At 41.7% G+C, this 22,045-nt stretch overlaps 1 protein-coding gene across 22 annotated transcripts in view; it reads left to right on the forward strand.

Annotated features, from left to right (window-relative positions):
* Window positions 1–14,683, forward strand: part of IQSEC1 (IQ motif and Sec7 domain ArfGEF 1) — a 746,975-nt gene extending 732,292 nt beyond the window's left edge. For 14 of the 22 annotated variants that reach the window (XM_077277639.1, XM_077277637.1, XM_077277640.1 and 11 more), the window contains 2 exons: window positions 7,165–7,214; window positions 8,029–14,683. In XM_077277639.1, the coding sequence (XP_077133754.1) occupies window positions 7,165–7,214; window positions 8,029–8,568 (590 nt within the window). In that variant the 3' untranslated portion in view covers window positions 8,569–14,683. Of the gene's footprint in view, window positions 1–5,438; window positions 5,852–7,164; window positions 7,215–8,028 lie in introns of those variants that run through there. The other 8 variants (XM_077277654.1, XM_077277653.1, XM_077277658.1 and 5 more) reach the window with 3 other exon arrangements.
* The last annotated feature ends 7,362 nt before the right edge of the window (window positions 14,684–22,045 follow it).

Raw genomic sequence — 22,045 nt, forward strand, 5'->3', positions numbered from 1 at the left:
TATTGGTGGATCCTGTGTTGTCATCTATGTTTAGAGATGTCACCTGTCATTATAATCCTGCCTCCGATAATAAGAAAATACCTTTAAACTCTTCCTAAAAGGACTGGAAGTGTAAAAGTTAAAAAAAAACAGGAGTCAGTGTGAGAATTGCAACATTACTGATTGTATTTTTTTTTTGAGGGAATCCATTTGCAGGTTTTAGCTATGTAGTCTGAGTGCAGAATGATGTAAGAGCAGAGAACCTGATTACAGTGATGTGTCCAGTACTAGGTTGTGTTTTACTGTTTCAATACAATCAGAGTTTTATCAGCAGGAGATTATCACTACAGGACAACTGGCCTCATACCTGATAGTCAAACCCCACCCCCAGCACTGATTAGTTTCCATTGTACACAGCTGCCAATCAGAGGTGTGGGCAGGGTTATACACTGCTCAGCATTCAGAGCTCTGCTAGATCTGCAACAGAGAAAATTGTGATTCTATTACACCTGCTGCACCCAGTAAACGACGTGACACCACTGGAATCAGGGTTTCTGTCCCTACATCATTTTTCTAACAGATTATATAGCAAACACCTGCTGACAAATTCCTTTTAACATGACATGGAAAACAAAATTGCAAAAATTTTGCAAAAATACATGGAATGCAAAAACCTGATTTAAACAATAGGTCATTTTCTAATGATAACATATAATATTTGAGGAGGTGGCTGTATACTAACCGTGCACAATAACAGCCAGGTAAGTCCATATGTACATGTAGGGCATCATACCGGCTAGACGCATGTTGGCCATATCCATACTATACGAAAATGTGGCACCTTCTAAGTATATAGCACATGGCCTTAACACCCCTCTTTTCAAACATTACAAGGTGAGATAATAGAAGATTTTGGGAGGAAATATGAATGTGTGCTATACAATAAGTAAAGGCTGTAGAAGGAAAACAGAAGAAACTCTTCACTTTCTTGGGGGAATATGACATATTCACTGCAATGTTTGTGGCATTATTAGGAGCATATGTTGATTTGGTCTCCTGGAACACAAGATAAGTTTAGTATGTGGCCATTATCACATTACTCGTGGCATTACAGTAAAAATCTGGTGTTAATCCGGTGTGTAAAATAGTTCTATTGAGGTCCTGAAGGAGGACTTTTCATGATTTGGTTATACGGAAATCAGTTTTTATTAATGATATTAAAAGTATAACATAGAGACTTGTCAGAAGCATTGATTGGTGGGGTCGGGGCTGAGACCCCCACCGATAGCTAAAACCAAAGAGCCCCAGTGGTCAGGCTAATCTCTGAGACTGAGCATAAGTTCCAGAGACTTTCTAGTGAGCCCATCTTTGCAGGAGAGTAGCTCCCGGGCTTTAGTGGTCGATGGGATCCAGATGCTGACACCTCCAATCGATTAAAGCTTCTGACTTTTATGTTTACCAAATTTTTTCGTGTAAATGCCAGTGACATTTTAAGCCAATTACCCCCAACTCAAATAAATTGCATTAAATTAGTTTATCAGATGTTTTATTTTATGTTGTAAGTATAGCATGACAACAGTGTAGGCCCCCTGTAGTGGTGTGTTGTGTACCCCCTGAGGTACTAGTGCTACCTACAGATTGAGAATCTGGCTGTTCCAAACATCTTGGGGAACTAACCACAGATCTTCTGCAGGTATACGCTTGTGCAAATCCTCCTGTCTTTTAATGTAATCCCACAGAGACTGGATGATGTTGAGATCAGGGCTCTCTGGAGGCCATACCATGGCTACCAGGATTCCTTGTTCTTCGTTGCTCTATAGATAGTTCTTAATGACATATTCTGTATGATTGGAGTAGTTGTCCTGCTGCAGAATAAATTTGAAGCCAATCAGAAACCTTCCTGATGGTATTGCTTGATGCATAAGTATCTGCCTGTATTTCTCTATTTGAGTCCACCATTCATCCTGATCAAATTCCCAACTTCTTCTGCTGAAAAGCAGCTTCAAGCTTGTAAGCATCCTCCACCATGCCTCACTGTTCCTGCAGACACTCATTATTGCACAGCTCTCCACCCCTTCACAAACAAGCTACCTTCTAAATCATCAGTCCAGAGCTCCTGCTGCCATTTTTGTGTACCCAGGCTCCTATGTTTTCGTAGATAGTTGAGTCACTTGGTCTTGTTTCATTGTAGAAGGTATGATTTGTGGGAGCAATTCTTCTATGAAGACCACTTCTAGCAAGACTTCTCTGAACAGTAGATGGGTGTAGTTGGGTCCCACTGGGGGGCTTCCAGTTCTGAGTTGATGGCACTGCTGGACATCTTTTGATTTCATAGTGATGTATCTTTCATCTGCTACATCAATTTTCCATGGCTGATCTTGATGTCTCGATGTTGTCCATTTCTTGGAGCCCTTAATGCTGAGAACTACAGGCAGATACTTTTCCATCATATAATACCATCAGTGAGGTGTCTGATTGGCTCCAAATCTAGTCTACAGAAGGACAACGGCCCCAAACATAGAGCCAATGTCTTTGAGAACTATTTCAGTGGTAAGAAGAGCAAGGAGTCCTGGAAGTGATGATATGGCCCTCACAGAGCCCGGATCTCATCATCTGTGTGAGATTACATGAACAGACAGAAGGATTTGCACAAGCAACATCCACAGAAGATGATCTGTGGTTACTTCTCCAAGATGTTTGGAACAATCTCACTTTCTTTCAAAACCTGTGTGCTAGTGTACCCAGAAGAACTGATGCTGTTTTGAAGGCAAAGGGAGGTCACGCCAAATATTGACTTGGTTTAGATTTCTCTTTTCTTCCTTCACTTTCCATTTTGTTCATTGATAAAAATAAACTATTAACATTTCTAATTTTTTGCCTAAAACCGTTACACATCACCGTAAAATCTACAAATTCCTTAGACATGTTTCTTTTAAGCCATGAGGGCTTCAGGCCTATGATTTTTGGTGTGTGTCCAGTTATTATGCCGGTTGATGACTGCGGGACTTGGATGGAGTCTTGTGGAACGGGAAAAGTAATGAGACTTGGATTAGAAAGCAGGTTATGTCTGTACTACTTTTTCTTCCGTGCTATGGACAGACTCTCTCAGCATACTCAGAATATTTAGTGAGATTTTTTGGTATCTGTTGGCTTTATCTGATACAGTTATTATAGCAGCACAGTACGTTACTCATACAGAACATTTATTTATAGTGGCTTATTATGACCCACCTACCTCTGATGAAATGGTTATATTTATATTCCTATCCAAATGCCAAAACCTAAATTGTTTTTTAAATTACAATTCATTTCTTTTATATTTTCCATTAATGAATACAAGCTTTTAATTATTATTTTTTCTTTTTCATTTAAAAGTAGTATAGCCATCACTTAAAGGGGTTGCCCAAGACTAATATATTGATAACCTATCCATAAAGTGATATAAGTGGGATCCAGTCACCCCCAGCGATCAGACCAGATCCCGCGGCCAGAACCCCACAGCGCCATCCACTGAGTAGTGGCCATTCCTGGGTACTGCGGCTCAGCTCTCTATTCAATGGGAGCTGAAAATGGCCACTACACAGTGCAAAGATTGCTCATTAATATCTTCGTTTTGGACAAACCCTTTACAAAATAACAGACAAAATTACTACTATGCAGGTATGGATGGTGTGGTATGCTCACACTATAAATAGTCTATTTGTACAGATAGAAACATGTTTCTCTGTTACCAGGAAAGAAATGTGCTCTACATTGGCATTGGAAATGCTAATAGAAATGATAACAATGTAATAGTCATGAAATATTTCTAATAATTAGAGAAACACAGTTTATTGATCCTAATAAGCGTTTAAAGAAGACCTGTCACTAGGTCTAAAGTGGCCATTTTTTTCTTATTTTTTCCCGCCGCTCCTGAGTGTTCCATTTTCTTCTGTTGGCTTATATAAAACCTCCCTATGTTTCCAGAGATACTGGTCATTTAGTTGTTGCATTGTTTTGGTCTTTATAAGGGGCGTGGCTCACAGGGGACTTTGGTGGAGAGGCCTAAAGACACGCCCCTGAGGATCCTGTGAGCCACGCCCCTTATAATAATATAATAGTGAAGACTTGCCTAGATGAACCATTACACTAACCAAAAGGATAAGTTGAAGCATGATTAGAATTTAGATCATGCATCATGGACCTTTGTCTTTGTTCAAGCTTATTATAGAGTATTTGCACATCAAATTGTAGTATAAAAATGGAGACATATTTTAAATGGAACCTGTCACCAGGTTTTTGACATCTAATTTGAGAGCAGCATGATGTAGAGACAGCGACCCTGATTCCAGCAATGTGTCACTTACCGGGCTTCCTGTTTTCATTGTGAAACTCAGTTTTATCAGCAGGAGATTATCACTCGAAGACTTGTAAATGTTCTGCCACGTAGTCCTCCATACTAGTGATCTTTGTATAACCCTACCACCAATGTTTTTTGCCTATGCACATTGTACATAGAAAGTTGCCAATCAGTGGTGTGGGTGGGGTTATACAGGGCTCAGCATTCAGAGAGCTGCTAGATCTGCAACAGAGAAAACAGGGATTGAATCAAAATGACAGCAAGCAGCCCAGTAAGTGACACATCACTGCAATCGGGGTATCTGTCCCTACATTATGCTGCTAAAAGATGGGGGTGCAAAAACCAGGTGGCAGATTCCCTTTAATGAGTTTTTCATTTAATTACATATACTTTCTGAGATTATGTCCAGGTAAAGAAAAGCAAAAGACTCACCAACTTTATTAAAGGGTTTATCATGTCATAGATAACCCTTTGATTATGAGGTTTCTGATTGGTCTGCCTGGAAAGCGCCCATCAGCTGTTCATTATCCCTGCAGTGACCCCTACAGTATTGCATGCCATTGAAATGAATGACTCCCGTATTCTACTTGGATGGCCAGGAAGGGAGTCACTGCTTTTCAGTAATTCATGAGACGTTTCCCAACCTTCCTCCCATCCCCAATGCCTTTCAGTCATATGCACCAATGGGACATATAGACAATATTGTGCAGATGGGACAACTTAAAGGGGTTGTCCCATCAGGACCAATCACTTGTCCGTGGTGCAAAAGATCCGCAGACCCGAGGCATAGAGAGCCAAGTGTCCGGTCACGAAAGATTCTCTTTAAAATCTGAATATTGCTAGAACTGTATAATGTTGATGTTATTAGGATTATTGTTTTTGATACATCATGCACATTTTATCTATTAAACTTACGTAGGACAGGATTTCTATTGACGCCACTAAACACCAGTCCTTGATTTGGCCACACAAATACACGATAAACTCACCCTCTTATTTTTATGTCAATCTTGTAGCATAAAGACTAAAGCTTAGAAGTAAAAAAAAGTATTGTGTATGACAAAAAAAGATGTTTCATTTCCATTCATTGCATCACTAATCATCCAGTGTCATTTTGCAGCTTTTATGTTCTTGTTCAGAAACGGCAAAACCAGTGCAAGTAAGCTACTATGTGTTGGCCTGTGTAGCCTAGCCGCCTCACCCATAGCCCAGGTCCTGGACTGTGCCCATACCGTAGCTCCCATTCTGCTGATGTAGAGATAATAGATCACAACCAGACGTCTCATCTCTCATATTCCAATAGATATCAGTGTGTAACAATCATCTCCTCGCTACAGATCTGCTTCAACCTGAGAATGTCATATCTAGAGTCATACCGGATACATGCCTAGAAATAAAAGTCACTGATTCAAATTGACCAGCGAGGTGATGTGGCAGTCTCTCCCCATGTAATGACGAGAATGTAAATCGTATAATTGGCTTTTCATTCCAGCCTCTTATTTAATTTAATTATTATGAAACCTCCTATTTACTAGATGGTCTAATGCCACAATGCTTTAAAGGGGGCTGTCTAAGTAGAAGAAATGTAGTTTAAATGTGTTTACATTAATAAATTATGAAACTTAATAATACACTTTACTTCTGAAAGGTGCCGCCCGATCTTCATCTACAAGCTCCAGTCCTGGGTTGTGGTTGGTCACCTTCGCACACATGTGACCAGTGATGTCCAAGAAGGGGTCTGGATGACTTTTTTTCAGAAGCTAAGCCAGCCCCTTCTCTGTAATAGCTGATATATATAGAAAGAAGCGGTCTGGCTTAGCTATTGAAATGAGCAGTCAGCTATTCCCCTTCTCTATCACAATAAAGGCTGGTTTAGTTATTGAAATGAGCAGGCAGCCAACCCCCTTCTCTGTTACAGTAGGAGCTGGGTACATATTGAAATGATAAGTCAGCCAACCCTCTTCTCTGTCACAGATGATGGAGGAAGCGAGAAGGGGTCTAGCTTAGCTATTGAAATGAGCAGTCAGCCAGTCCCCTTCCCTTTCACACTAGGGGTTGGCTTAGCTATTGAAATGAGCATTAAGCCACCTCTCTTCTTTGTCACAGATGATGTATAAAGAGAGAAGGGGTCTGGCTTAGCTATCGAATTGAGTAGTCAGCTAGCCATCTTCTCTGTCACAGTAGAGACTGGCTTAGTTGTCGAAATGAGAAGTCAGCCAGCCCTCTTCTGTCACCGATGATGTATATAGAGAGAAGGGGTCTGGCTTAGCTATTGAAATGATCAGTCCACGAGTTCCCTTCGCACATCACTCTTGTCAACGCTTTCCTATATGGTACACAAACTGGAAAAAGGTCGGACAGGACCCAGTTCGGAGGTTGTAGCTGAAGATCGGGGCACTTTTGAGACATAAAGTATATTAGTAAGCTGCATAACCTACTGATTTATCTACATTTATCTACAGTTTTATTCCTCTGGACACCCCTGTTAACCCATAATTCCCTATACAGTGTTTGGCATCTCATAACCTTCGAACAGCTTCCAGTATACTTCGTCAATCTTTTCCGAAGAGCTGAGATAACCTGGCAAGGTATTCTGGAAGCTGGAATCTTACAGCGTGTTTTTGTAGCACCGCTGGGTAACCGCTAGTTCCCGTGTTTTGTGGCATTACGCCTCTAGAGAAGTACAGCCTTCGGCCGTGTTTCTCAGACAGCGCTAGGAGAGCAACTATATATGTCAGGTTTGATTGCTTAGTGAGTAAAATGACTAGGTTGTCAGCTAGGGGAAGACTTGTGTTACCCAGATCTTGTGTCGATATCTAATCTATGGTATTGCATGTCCTGGGCAGGCAAGCGTGGGCGGCGCAGCAGTGCAGGATCGCTAGACAGCAATATGGAAGTAAGTAGGATGCCTAGCTGGATGTGATATGCATTTGAATCCTTTCCTTTCACTTGAACACTTTTTTTGTTCCTCTGTATTCTGCTTGCCTCAGATATTGCATGCCCGGGATTCTCACTCTGTATATTCCAAAGCCAAACAAACACTTAAGATTTGTGAGGACGCTCCTGGCTCCTCGTAATCCTCCTAGCTCCTAGAAGCATGACTCCACCACCACCACCACACGTGACTGCTTCCTTCTCACGGTGGCCCTGGACCACTAGCTGGCTGCTAACCCTCTTTCCTTACTACCTTATACTTCTAATGACAGTCTCTTGCCTATCTGTTAGTGTGATGAATATTATGACCACACTGTTAAATTTGATCCAGTCTATATCGTAAGGGAAGCAGAGGTTGTACTCAGGTAGACAGAAGACAAAGTCAATATGATAATTACGTCAATGAGGATTTCATGAGATTTCATTCATCTTGAACCATTAATTTACACTGATCATGTGCTCAGTCACCTATCTCTGTGTGTTCACCTCCGATAATTTGTGTCCCATGACCGCCTAATGCCCGTCCCCTCTAAGCCCAGGCCTAGACCTAGTTCACATAGGCTTAGCTCACCTCTGTAGTTTAGCTTAGATAGCTGTAGCGTTATGGTAACAGTCGAATGTCTGGATTTTACGAGAGCTTTTTGAGACGGCAGTGGGACAACCTAGTGACATCAGTGGGCTTGTCTTAGATTAGGTGCGTAGCTTGTTGTATTTTTTGATAATACTATTGGACTGCTGCAAATTGTGTAATTGTATTTTTTATGCTTCCTTTTCAGGGGTCCATCATTAGCAGCCCTCACATGCGCAGACGAGCCACCTCAACTCGGGAATGTGCCTCTCGTCAGAGCTTACCTAACTCTTCCTCCCTCCTAGGTTCTTTGTTCGGTAGCAAGAGAGGGAAGCCATCTTCCCAAGGCCATCTGGTAGCCGGACAAGCGCCGCCGCAGCATCCTACATTGATTTCACATCAACAGCACCCAACGAGCCATCACTTGGCACAAGTCGAGGGGCAAACACAGGCACAAGTACACGCACAACACTCACAGTACTGCCACGTGCCGCAAAACCCACCGCCATACCACCACCATCATCACTACCACCCTCCGCAGCACATCCAGCCGCACCAGTACCACCCACACGGACAGCATTCTTCCCATGCATCCTACATTCAGCACCCGCATGCACAGCACTCCCACTCCGGGCACTCCGGGCACTCGGCACATTCCCAGCATGCGCAACATCATCACTCTCAGCCAGTGCCGTCTACGTCCACAAGCACCAAACCCAAACACAGCGGAATTAGCACAATAGTCTAGATGCATCATCCTTCCAGCAGGGGAAGACGAAGGATCTCCAAAGCGCCAGAGCATTCCTTGCTGTCACACTTAAAAGAGGAGCATTATTTATTATTTAATTACAATATAGAAGTAGCAAGTCAATGGAAGAACGGCCTAGTAGCTGCATAAGAAAATAATAAAAAAAAAACCCTCAGCACTGGCCTGGTTCATAATACTACTTAGCTAATTACTCTAGTTCTACTGCGTGTGTGTACACACTTACATATAGCATCTTCTTAATATATTGCGTGCGTGTACACATTAGTACCTTAAATTATTGTACTTGAAAAAGTTAAAAAAAACAAAAACACAAATATTTAAAAATTATTTTTCACCTCTAGCAATATTGACTCACGAGCATTCTCACTTTCATCTAGTTTGTAGGAACATTACGAAGAGGTTCTAGTATTTTCCTAAAACCAAGCAATCTCCGTAGTAATAATGATAATATGTGCCAATTATTCTGACAGTTTCTGCTTGTACGGAAGGATAAATTATTCTTATTGTAAAAGATTAAAAAAAAAACATTAAAAAAACATTAAAAAAAACAACAACAACCTACTACAGATCAGTATTACACTGTCTTCTTCCAGGTACGTGAGCTGACGGAAGAACCCCCTGCAGTTCTAGAGTAACTGACCATTGACCATACCGATTCTTGGACACTTTAACGGCTGTAAGAACTGTGAATTTTCATTATCTACCTTTTTTATATACATATATATAAATATATATATACATACGATTTGTAAACACATAAATCTAGATGTGTGTTTTCGTGTACTCGCATCATACAGCGTCCGTGGATCTTCTTCTCCATTGTCTGCAGTGTCTTGCTGTCACCGTTCATTTTGATTCTGAAACTAGGAGCAAAACGTTTGAGACCTTTTTATAGCAGAGAATGTATTTTCAGACTTTTTTAGCAGTGTTTTTTCATTCTTTTTTTTTTTTGTCTTCTTTTTGATTGGCAAGTAGAGATTTTAGTCTAACGGTTTACTCCCCACCAACTCTACAGATCTCAGTTCCCGAGAGAGTCTTCTGTAAGTCACCCATCACGTGTATGGTTACCTCTATCCAGAATTGCTTGAGGTCATCTCGTTACTTTTCCTGCTTTTCATTGTGGACGTTGTATTTTGACACATTTTACAAACCAATCCAAACAATACTTTTCACTGTGATGAAAGGAACCAATGGATTTCTATTCTGTACCTTGCCCGTATACCTTATTGATACCAGCGTAACTCTTCGTAGGCCAGAGGATAGACCTTTCAGAGGAACCAGCTGATATGTATGTTGCTGAGACCCTTGACATTAGAAACTTTACTTATAGAACAATATGGGCCTACTTTTGGTTCCTGTGAGAAGCAGAGACTGTTCCTTGTAGACTATACAATGCTAGTGACCGTAATGGACGATTATCATTTTCTTAGTATTTGCTATAGAAAGCAGTAGTTAGGTTTCCAAGTCTCCCAATTTTTTTTTCTGGGGTCATGTCTTGCATAAATTATGTCTTCATAGAAACTTTTTTTGGGAAAATGGTGGAGACCATGTAAAGAGACAGAAAAGACCTCCCCAATGATGATTACAGAGTGCACTCAGTTCCTTACTGATTTATGTAGAAGACCATGGCCAACGTTTATCGAGACGTGTTGGCCAGCGTGACCTACGCAAGCTTTTAAGTGGAACGACTGATCCACTTGCAGCTGTCAATTTCCACTTCGAACACTTCTACTTTCCACTTTGCTGGTAGTGTAATACGATGTGGATATTTCGTACACAAAAAACCAGGTGGAAAATCTGCGTGTATCAGTTCCGTGTAGCGTAGAAGCACATGTCTCCTCAAAAGTTACAATTGAGAAGGTCTGAGAGGCAGAAAAGGCAATCTATCCTTGCTGTAAGCCGAAATAGATTTATGCCAAAAATTGCACCATTTTCTAGATTTATAGTAAATGAGTTTGTCTTACAGGGAACATGTCTAGCTATTTATTTTGCCCAAACTGCGAGCAGCATGAATCACAGCCTATTATTCTCTGAAATGCTTCTACGTTTCAGAGAGAATATACTTTGAAAGTTCAGCCGGCTATTTCCAGCGTCGCTGCAAGAGATTGACAGGTTTCTCCCCATGTACATACGAAAAAAAAACTGTCAATCACCTGCAGAAGCGCTGAGAAGAGCCGGACTGACCATAGCTGAAGACGAGACAAGTCCGGCGTCGACCCTGGCCGTCTCTTCCCAGCACCACTGCAAGAGATTGACAGGTTTCTCCCTATGTACACGTGAGAAAGAAACCTGTCGATCACCTGCAGAAGCGCTGAGGAGAGCCGGATTGACCATAGCTGAAGACGAGACTAGTCCGGTGTCGACCCTGGCCGTCTCTTCCCAGCACCACTGCAAGAGATTGACAGGTTTCTCCCTATGTACACGTGAGAAAGAAACCTGTCGATCACCTGCAGAAGCGCTGAGGAGAGCCGGATTGACCATAGCTGAAGACGAGACTAGTCCGGTGTCGACCCTGGCCGTCTCTTCCCAGCACCACTGCAAGAGATTGACAGGTTTCTCCCTATGTACACGTGAGAAAGAAACCTGTGAATCTACTGCAGAAGGGCTGAGGAGAGTCGGATTGACCATAGCTGAAGACGAGACTAGTCCGGTGTCGATCCTGGCCGTCTCTTCCCAGCACCACCGCAAGAGATTGACAGGTTTCTCCCTATGTACACGTGAGAAAGAAACCTGTCAATCACCTGCAGAAGCGCTGAGAAGAGCCGGATTGACCATAGCTGAAGACGAGACTAGTCCGGTGTCGATCCTGGCCGTCTCTTCCCAGCACCACCGCAAGAGATTGACAGGTTTCTCCCTATGTACACGTGAGAAAGAAACCTGTCAATCACCTGCAGAAGCGCTGAGAAGAGCCGGATTGACCATAGCTGAAGACGAGACTAGTCCGGTGTCGACTCTGGCCGTCTCTTCCCAGCACCACCGCAAGAGATTGACAGGTTTCTCCCTATGTACACGTGAGAAAGAAACCTGTCAATCACCTGCAGAAGCGCTGAGAAGAGCCGGATTGACCATAACTGAAGACGAGACTAGTACGGTGTCAACTCTGACCGTCTCTTCCCAGCGCTGCTGCAGGTGATTGATAGATTTCAGAGAAAGATATACCTGGCTGCTATCCTGCAACCAGGCTGTGGATCATACTGCCCGCGTTATGTCAGCATGAATTGCCTGACAGGTTCCCTTCAAACTTGAAGACCCCACATACTCCATAGAGCTTATACCACTTATCATCGTCATCTGATTTTGCGGCAGATACTGGCGCAAGGTACTTATTAAATGTGGGCCAAAGTCTGGTTCTGAAAGGACAGAACATATTTTTGCAGGTACATAGAGTAAAAAGATAAATCAATGTGTTGCCCAAATCACCCAATAGTAACATACATCATGGCAGTCTTATCGAGTTACTACTTGCAAATCATAAACCGCTTGTTACCTGTCGAGGCCATGTTTGCAGGGTATCCCGTCACTTTGTACACTGCAGAGGTCAGGTCTCTTACAGAATATTTTGAGGTTGCCCACAACATGTTCACGGCTCCCATTCTCATCAAAAGGCTCAGTTCTGTTCCTCACAGGCTATAAAACTTACTAGTAAGGCAAAAAAAACAGCGGTTTTGCATGTCATCTATAGTAAATATTCTGATGCTACATTCTAAATAGTGTATATTTGCAGAATATATCAGTATTATTGTTCATATTAGCCGAGGTAAGGTGATAACATATTACAATATGTAGCCTTCCCTTCTTACCTCTGTACTTTATAGTAGAAATTATCTGTAATTTATATGTCGTTCCAGGAAAGAGAAGACTCGGCATATTGGTTGTATTCTTCATCGTGAATCATATTAATATTTTCCTTCTTGCAGTCTTAATGTTATTTAGTAGAAGTTAGAAAGGCAAAAACATAGTTATAACAGGCACAATGCCGGTGTGGAGCTTCATTAGTGTGGACGCCTTTATTTCTCCATATGCAGTCATAAGCACACTACTTGCATAGCCCGATGGTGGGAACTGATGGTCATGTTCAAATCTCGATTGTGAGATCCAGAAGAACTCGTGCCATTTGGTTTCTGGTATATGCCCTTTGCCATTTGTTCTGAAACCTGGGTGCAAACAGATTTGCTAAAGAGTTCTGGGTGCAAAAACAGTTTTTGAGCTCTGTAGTAGCTAATACGAAATTTGCATTTGGCATCGAGATGCAGCATCGATGGGACGGTACGTTGACTTAGCAAACGTGTGATGTCTCAAGTTGTTCCCGCAGAGCTTTAGCAACTCGACGGCCCTGTCTGATTCTGCTTCTCCCAACTCCAATGCAAATGTCAGCAGAAGATGCGCTGCCTAGATGCTGACAGTACGGTGGCTCCGCTTCCCCTTGTAAATCCCCTCCAAATTAAATAAAACAACCTCTGTAGCACTACCAATTGGAAGAAAGTATCCTATAAGTCAATCTCTGACCTTTTAAAGGAGCATTCCCACTAAATTGTATTGCCTAAACCTGTGTAGTATAGTGTGAGTGCATTAATAAACTTAATGTCTATTCTTGGTTTCCAGCGCCACTTTGGTCCTGACTCGACAGATCATATTTATGAGCCAAAAGTGGCTTATACAAGGTAAGTCTATAGAGCGTCACAGCAAGGCTCCATACACTTACATTGTAAGGGCGCAGTCAGAAAGCCGTAGAACACGGACGACGATCTCAGTGCTCGGACTGGCCGGCGGCTCTCCTGACCTGAACCTGTTAGCCAAATCAGAGTCTTCTCCAAAAGGAAGACCATTATCGATGAGCGAGTATGCTTGGATAAAGTGTTACCCGAACATGTTTGAGTGCGAATCAAGCATTTCGGCCTTCTCGAATAATACGCTCGAGTCGCCGCGGCTGTTCGACAGCCGCAACACATGCAGGGATTGCCTAGCAAATATGCGACTCGAGCATATTATTCAAGCATGCCGAAATGCTCGATTAGAACTCAAGCATGCTCTGGGAACACTTTATCTGAGCACGCTCGCTTATCACTAAAGACCATCTGTAAGCAGCTCATGCCCCTTCGTCAGCTACATGGACCAGAAATTGACTGACGGGACCTGTCGGTGGCAGATGAAAGCTACTTTTTTCCTTTTTCCATACCTACTAATAAAATGTAGTACATTATACAATGAGGAGAGAGGGGGTCAGGGAGCTGCACGCCGTAGCGATCCAATCCAAATCAGGCAGGGTCCGATGTGTAACTGGTGAGTCTTGATCCCGCTGAGAAGCACAGCAATGTGCCTATGACTGAGGGCGCTATTGTCGTGCCTGAAACGCGTTATGTGTTTTTTTTTTTAAATACTTTTAAGATGGCTTGACATCCTAATATAGTTTTTGGGATCGTAAACTACAAGTTGATGTGCCGAATACATCCCTACCTTTTTCTCCTACATTATACCATGCTTTTACCATTATAACCAGAGATTTAGGAAGCAGGAAAAAGAGAACAAGTAAATTATTGACACATTGCGTGGAAATAATGAGGCCTCAACCTCCCGCTGATAAAACTTGTTACATAGTCATTTTGGCATATCGACCAAATAAGTAAAAACACAATATATTCTGCTTTTCTATGTAACGCTGTACGTATAATACAGATTGATCCTGTGATTGATCGGCACAGCGGTAGTTCTATAAAAGTGCTTTTATGTAATCCGCCACATTCCGCTATGACGTAACCAATATGAAGGCGCCGACTCTTTCCTGGAACGACCACATAATGTATATGTATTTTTTAAGTTAAGAATGAAATGCACACTGTAAACAATAACAAGATACTTATATACTGTACATGTATTGTAGAATGACACTCCCCATGGTGCTGCATGTAGCGGAGACCTCTGGTTTCTTAATATAAGCTGAACGTGGCAGCGGATATTTATACATATATGTATATTGACTCTCTACTTGTTGACTTGCTGTGTCTCCTGCAGTTCCGCATGAATTTGTTATGTTTTCATTGTAAATTACCATTGCACTTCTTGCCTGCAAATAAAGATTGCTTTGTATATATAAAAACAACAACAAAAAAGGAACTAACCGCAAGTGGCGATTTAGGAATGGCGGTTTTAGGACCAAGTAGGAGCTAGGTGACTGATTCCTGTACATAGTGTGTATATTACTATTCCGTCTGCAGTCATACTGAGGTTGCACACAGTCCCTATCTCTTACTAGATTCCTGACTATAACATTAGCGTAGTAGACAACACACGGAGGGTTAGTTCCTAAGAGTAGACTGTTAGATTCCCATTAGACGGACCGATTTCTGATGGGACACAAGTTGCATTTTGTAAGTAATGCGAAGAGAGGAGTGCTTTCATTTTAATATGCATTCTGTTTGTAAGTAGTAACAAACCCTATCGATGTAAAACTATAACTGTGATCATGTGGACTAACTCAATAAACCATAAAAGACGACAATGGTATTTTGTCACTGGATCGTAACGTATGTCTGAGATGTGAGGATATACCGATAAATGGAATTCGGAGAAACGGAACATATTCAACTCCTGCCATATATACAATGCCACGCCAAAGTGTAAGGCAGATGTGGAAAAAATGCTGCAATGTAAGAAGCTATCAAAATTAGAAGTGGTAATTGATAAAAATAAAGTGAATGAACAAAAAAAAAAAAACAATGTTTGCTGTAAAAACATTTTGCCTTCAAAACCGCATCAATTATTCAAGATACACTTTATATAAAAGAAGGAACTCAGCAGGGAGGTTGCTCCAAACATCTTGGAGAACTAACCACAGATCTTCTGTGGATGTCGATTCGTGTAACTAGAAGAATTGATGCTGTTTGCAGCTTTTTACTGCACCTGCCTAAAACTTTGGCGCCATATGCATGTATGGTGAATAAAGACTTTGAAATGATGAGTTGTCCTCTGCTGGTTCTCACAGTTTGCTATGCAAAGGTTTATTTTCAAGAAAGTTCCTTCCACTGGTGGAAGAAATGATGGGTAAGTTCCAGTTAAACACTGCTCACATTCATACATTGTAGTTCTAAACATACTTCCACTTTTTGACATCTTATGTCTAAAATCTGGACAAAGTAAAAAATATATATATTTTTTTATTGTGTATATATATATATATATATATATATATATATATATATATATAATAAAAAATATATTATATAAATATGCAGTATCTCACAAAAGTGAACACATCCCTCACATTTTTGCAAATATTTTTGATATTTCTTTTCTGGGACAACACCGCAGATATAACACTTTGGTACAATGTAAACTAGTCAGTGTACCGCTTGTATAACAGTGTAAATTTGGTGTGCCCTCTAAATAACTCAGCACGCAGTCATTAAGGTCTAAACCACTGGCAACAAAAGTGAGTACACCCCTAAGTGGAAGTGACCAAATTGTGCTCAATTAGCCATTTTCCCTCCCCAGTGTCATGTGACTCACTTGCATTTCAAGGTCTCAGGTGTGAATAGAGAGCAGGTGGGTTAAATTAGATGTTATCGCTCTCACACTCTCTCATACTGGTCACTGGAAGTTGAACATGGCACCTCATGGCAAAGAACTCTGTGAGAATCTGGAAAAAAAAGTTGTTGTTATATATAAAGGTGGCCTAGGCTATTAGAAGATTGCCAACACCCTGAACCTGAGCTGCAGCACAGTGGCCAAGACCATATAGCGGTTTATTAAGACAGGTTCCACTCAGAACCGGCCTAGCCATGGTCGACCATAAAAGATGAGTGCACGTGCTCAGCGTCATATAGAGAGGTTGTTTTTCAAAATAGAAGTATGAGTGCTGCCAGCATTTCTGCAGAGGTTACAGGGATGGGAAGTCAGCCTGCCAGTGTTCAGACCATACACTGCACACTGCATCAAATTGATCTGCATGGCTGTCATCCCAGAAGGAAGCCTCTTCGAAAGATGATGCACAAGAAAGCCCGCAAACACTATGCTGAAGACAAGCAGACTAAGAATATAGATTACTGGAACCATGTCCGGTGTTCTGATGAGACCAAGATAAACTTATTTGGTTCATATGTTGTCAAGCATGTGTGGTGGCAACAAGGTGAGAAGTACAAAGAAAAATGTGTCTTGCCTACAGTCAAGCATGGTGGTGGGAGTGTCATGGTTTGGGGCCTCATGAGTGCTGCCGGCTGTGGGGAGTTACAGTTCATTGAGGGAACCATGAATACCAACATGTACTGTGATAAACTGAAGCAGATCATGATACTCTCTGTTGAGAAAATGGGTTGCAGGGCAGTATTTCAACATGATAATGGCCCCAAACACACCTTCAAGACGACCACTGCCTTGCTAAAGAAACTTAGGGTAAAAGTGATGGACTGGACAAGCATGTCTCTAGACCTAAACCCTATTGAGCATCTGTGGGGAATCCTCAAACAGAAGGTGGAAGAGCGCAAGGCGTCTGACATTCACCAGCTCCGTGATGTCATGGAGGAGTGGAAGAGGATTCCAGTGGCAACCTGTGAAGCTCAAGTGAACTCCGCGCCCAAGATAGTTAAGGCTGTGCTTGGAAATAATGGTGGCCACACAAAATATTGACATTTTGGGCACAATTTGGCAATTTTCACTTATGGGTGTTCTCACTTTTGTTGCCAGCGGTTTAGACACTAATGGCTGTGTGTTGGGTTATTTAGAGGGCACACCAAATTTTCACTGTTATACAAGCGGTACACTGACTACGTTACACTGTATCGAAGTATCATATCTTCAGTGTTGTCCCAAGAAAAGATATGATAAAATATTTACAAAAATACCAGGGGTGTACTCACTTTTGTGTGATACTCTATATATAATCTTGTTTAATATTTGTATTTAATATTTTATATAATTTATTATCATTTAATATATTGTTATTTTGAATCCTTCCTGTCTTTTTCCAATGGTCCAGTACAATAGGGTTGGGTGCACAACAATTCTGCTACACAGATGGATAGCATCAAAAATGTAGAGAGCATGCGTACACTATCACCGAACTCCTGCTGATGCCCAAAACATGGTGAAACCATTACATCTCCAGAACAAAAGGCATTCAAAGCATACTGGGAACTGTAGACCAATGCCACCAGTGCACCTTGGCATTGCTGGTACGATGGACAATTTACACTGGCTCCTTGGTGTTCAGCATTTATGAGAAGAGTTGTGTGCCGCAGTTTCCTTCTGAAGAATCAGAGGTATATACAGTACACTGTTTATTTTCAGTGTGCTAGGTATTCGGGTATGTGCATGCAGATACTTTTTGCTGAGTTTTTGTAGTGGAAGCTGAGCAGAAACTCCAAAGTTTTTGAGGAGTTTTGGATTTTTGAAGAGGATTTGGAGAGTTTCCGATCAGTTTCTGCTCCAAAACCTCCTAAGAAACCCTTCATATAGGCATAGCCTGAACGTGGTTCTCCAGGATTGTGACATTTCTGTGGGTGGCTGTTCCTTGTACAGCTACTTACATTGTGAACTGCTGTACCAGCCATAGGTACTCATACAGAGAAGTCACCATATCCATGGAAACACTGATGGGGACACTACTATTGCGCAAGTCCTTTTACTGTGCAGATAAAAGGGACTCCAGGTTGGACCCCAGACATTGTGTTGGACATTTGTCAGACCTATTGGGACGAAGACCAAAATTCAGAACTTACTTGCTAGACCTGGGACCTATGATTAGGCCAAGGATATCCTCATTATCGGTCATCGTTGGTAAAGTCTTGGAGAACTTCTTTAAAATTGTGTGGGCTTTGTAATAGTTTAGACAACTGGTAATTAAAGTTGCTGGTGATTTTTCTGCTGCACTTACAAGTTTTTTCTGAGAAGTTTATGAAAAACATAAATTAAACCTCGAAGAACGACAATGGAAATAGAGACAATATATAGAGAAATCAAGGTAAGCTGCGGCATCGGTGAGTTGCTAGGGAGAAGATTGTCAGCGTGATGTTCTCAAGGTGAAGTAATATCACCTACAGTACTGTACTATTCTGAGAAATGTATGAGAATAAAGTTCAGGAAAAATCTAAGCAAATCTGTACTTAGTCTTACCATAATGTAATTTTCTAGGAGACATTGACCTTTAAAAAGTATCCCCTACATATCTCTAGTGAAGCGGTGTCGCAACATCATAGGTTCCACAGGCATAGCCTTTATTTAGTTGGATCCTTAAAGCAAGGAGACACATTTAAGGTTGGTCTTGTCCACTTTTTGGGGTACTTGGTCAAAACCTACACAAAGATGTGATCTACATGGGTCCATGTTAGCAAACAAGGAAGGGTACTATTCATGAAAATTCAACTTAGGGAACAAGACATCAAGTTGAGAATGGTTAGGAGTTGTCAAGGAGCACCTAGAATGAGCCCAATATTTATGTTTGCTGAATATTTGCTCGTGTAACCACCTTTCCACTCACTAGTGTTGAGGTGCCAGCTGGAACAAGCGATCGGGGAACCCCTATTCTGGAGATAGAAGCAGGTACCATAAGTGGGACCATCATCTATCAGAAATTTATGGCAAAGTTAAACAAGAGGCCTCTTAGTGCAATAAACCAGTAGAAGGTGGAGATTTTGGTCGATTAATGGGGAATGCGTTCACCTTCTGGGGTTGTGTAATTGCAATTGCCGACACAACCTTGGTATATTCTTGTAGAATTATGGTCTGTCAGGTGCTGCTCCTTTCCTCAGTGATGGTGGACAAACAACACCGCAGAATACAAAACAATATAGAAGACCGTCCAAAGAGCAGAGGATGTAGTCAAGGTTCCTTTATTGGTAAAATATCAGGCTGTGCGTTTCAACACCAAATTGTTATCTTCATCAGGCCAAATACAGTAAAAATGTACATGTGTGTGGTATAAATAATAAAAAAGCGCCAAATGTGGTACCCTTGACCTAATTAGCATAACTTAGGCAATAAGTGCAGTAAAAAACAACAGACAGATACCAATCATACATTAAAATTCATATGATGTTGATAAAATGGTGTGTGAATAATAATGAAAAGTAAAAAGAGAAAAAAATAAATTGTTTAAAACCATATGGAGTGGAAGAAGCAAGAAGAGAGGAAGTCGGCATTGGTCCAATGGGAAAGGGTCATGGCCGGGACTAGAGCATGATGTGACAGTAGGGGAGGGTGTGAGCGAAAAAGGATGAAGGGAACATGGCATGATGTATGGGACTGGCATGGCTGGAAGAGATGTGTGAGAGTCAGATAATATGGGCCTAGAAATTGGGGAAGGGAAAGGAGCAAGAAAAAGATGGGTGGGAAAGGATAAAAGAGGAGCTAGAGAAAGATGGGGAGGAGTTGGGGAAAGATGGGTGTGGAGAGGGAAAAAAGGAGCTATTAAAGATCGGCAAGGAGAGGGAAAAAGAGCTATTAAAGATGGGTGTGGAGAGGGAAAAATGAGCTAATAAAGATGGGCGTGGAGAGGGAAAAAAGGAGCTATTAAAAATGGGTGGTGAGAGGAAAAAAATGCGCTATTAAAGATGGGTAGAGATAGGGAAAAAAAGGAACTAGAGAAAGATTAGTGGGGCTGAGGGGGAAAAAGGAGCTAGAGAAAGAATGGTAGAGAGAGGCTAAAAAGAAGCAAAGAAAAGATAGGTGGGAAGAGAGAAAAAAGGTAGGAAAAGATGGGTGGAGGGAGGGAAAAGGGAGGTAGGGAAATATGGGTGGAAAGGGGAAAAGGAGCTAGGGAAATATGGGTGGAGAGGGGAAAAAGGAGCTAGGGAAGGCAGAGTGGGGAGAGGGAAATGGGAAGGGGGGATTGAAAGCTAGAGAAATTTGAGTGGAGACAGGGAAGAAAGGAGTTAGGGAAATATGGGGGTGAGAAGGAAAACTAGGTTAGATAAAGATGGGTGGAAAGAGGGAAAATAGCTAAGGAGGTAAGAGACAAATATTATAGGGTCTCGGCATATTTCCAAATTTCAGTGCTGTATGTATTATCTTCTGACCACCTTCCCCCCCGGCTGTATGCAGGTTTGTAGACCAATACTTATACACAGTGTATTAAGAGTAAAGTATTTCTGGCAGCGAAGCGTCTTTTCTGATTCAATCATTTACACTCGCTGACATCATGGATTGCCATGGAAACCTTTATGCGCTGCCGTGTCCAGCTACTTCTCAGCTGGAGGATCTGCTCGCCGGCTTAAGATTTAATTTTAAGCTTCTGTGTTTTCTAATATACACGGCAACCTTGACCGCACACCGGTCTTACGGCTGTGTACACTTCAACTATTTTAACCAAACTCTTTCACATTAAAGTAAATCGTTAAAGGGGAAAAACATTTCTTTTTCTGACTGTATATAATTTGTCAAATCTTATAGATTTTGACCACGTTCACAGGTCTTCATATGGTAGACATGAACCAGAACTGGCATAACCTGGAGCACCAAGAAAACGTCACCAATGTCGGGGATCAGTGGGCAATGGGCGCCCATCGCAATCTGTTAAAACATTTTCTTTGCTTTGTCCAGTTGAGGTTGGAATAGACTGGGGGAGAGTGTGACTATTCTGCAGAGCCAGTCCTGACCCCTGTGACGTCATCCATGCTGGTAAGATTTCCTATTAACACCACAGCTCTTCATGAATTAGACGACCTGTGGAGGTATGCTGCCACGGCGCACATTTTGGCGGAAACTGAAAGAAACTGTGAAAATGTCAAATTTACAATTGCTTTGTGCAACTATGAATTCCTCAAAAATGTTGGACTTTTCAAAGCAATTTACCCCAGAATGTCAAAATTGCTTTGATGAATGAGGGCCACTGTTCATTACAATTGTTAGAAAGCATCTGAACGAGGGTCTCCTTGAGCCAAGGAAGCTCCCTTAGTTATTTCTTCCTAGGGGAAAGTAGGGAAAATGATTAGAAAATTGCATTACTACAATTACGAAATATACTTTATTACTCGCGCACAGACAACGTAAAACAAATTCCATAAAGCATCAACAGGCATGTTCTCTGAAGTTTAAAGTCCACAGTGAAAGTGGCCTATCCTAAACGGTGGGTGTATTGGTTACCTAAGAATCGGGACACCATTTGGGATTTTTTCCCTCCTCAAAGATGAACTTAACTAACAGGAACAAAATCAGATAAGACCACAAAGAGCCTGTACTGTAGCACAAAGTCCCTGTGACTCCGTACTAAGAGGCAGAGGGTGGTCTGCACTACTGAGAGTGGCCACTATACAGTGTATGAAGCCGCAGGAGCTACAAACAGTTGATCGGTGGGGGTGCTGGGTGAAGGACCCTCACAGATCTGATATTGATGACCAATCCCAACCATGGATTTAATTTGAATTCTGGCAACGTAAAATGAGCCATGAAGTTTTCTCTGGATGTAGAATGAAACTAATTTAATCCAAGAGTATGTCTGATTGTGGAAAGTCCGGTTGTAAAAACAGAA

This window comes from Ranitomeya variabilis, chromosome 8 (assembly GCF_051348905.1).
Source record: "Ranitomeya variabilis isolate aRanVar5 chromosome 8, aRanVar5.hap1, whole genome shotgun sequence".
Lineage (NCBI taxonomy): Eukaryota > Metazoa > Chordata > Amphibia > Anura > Dendrobatidae > Ranitomeya > Ranitomeya variabilis.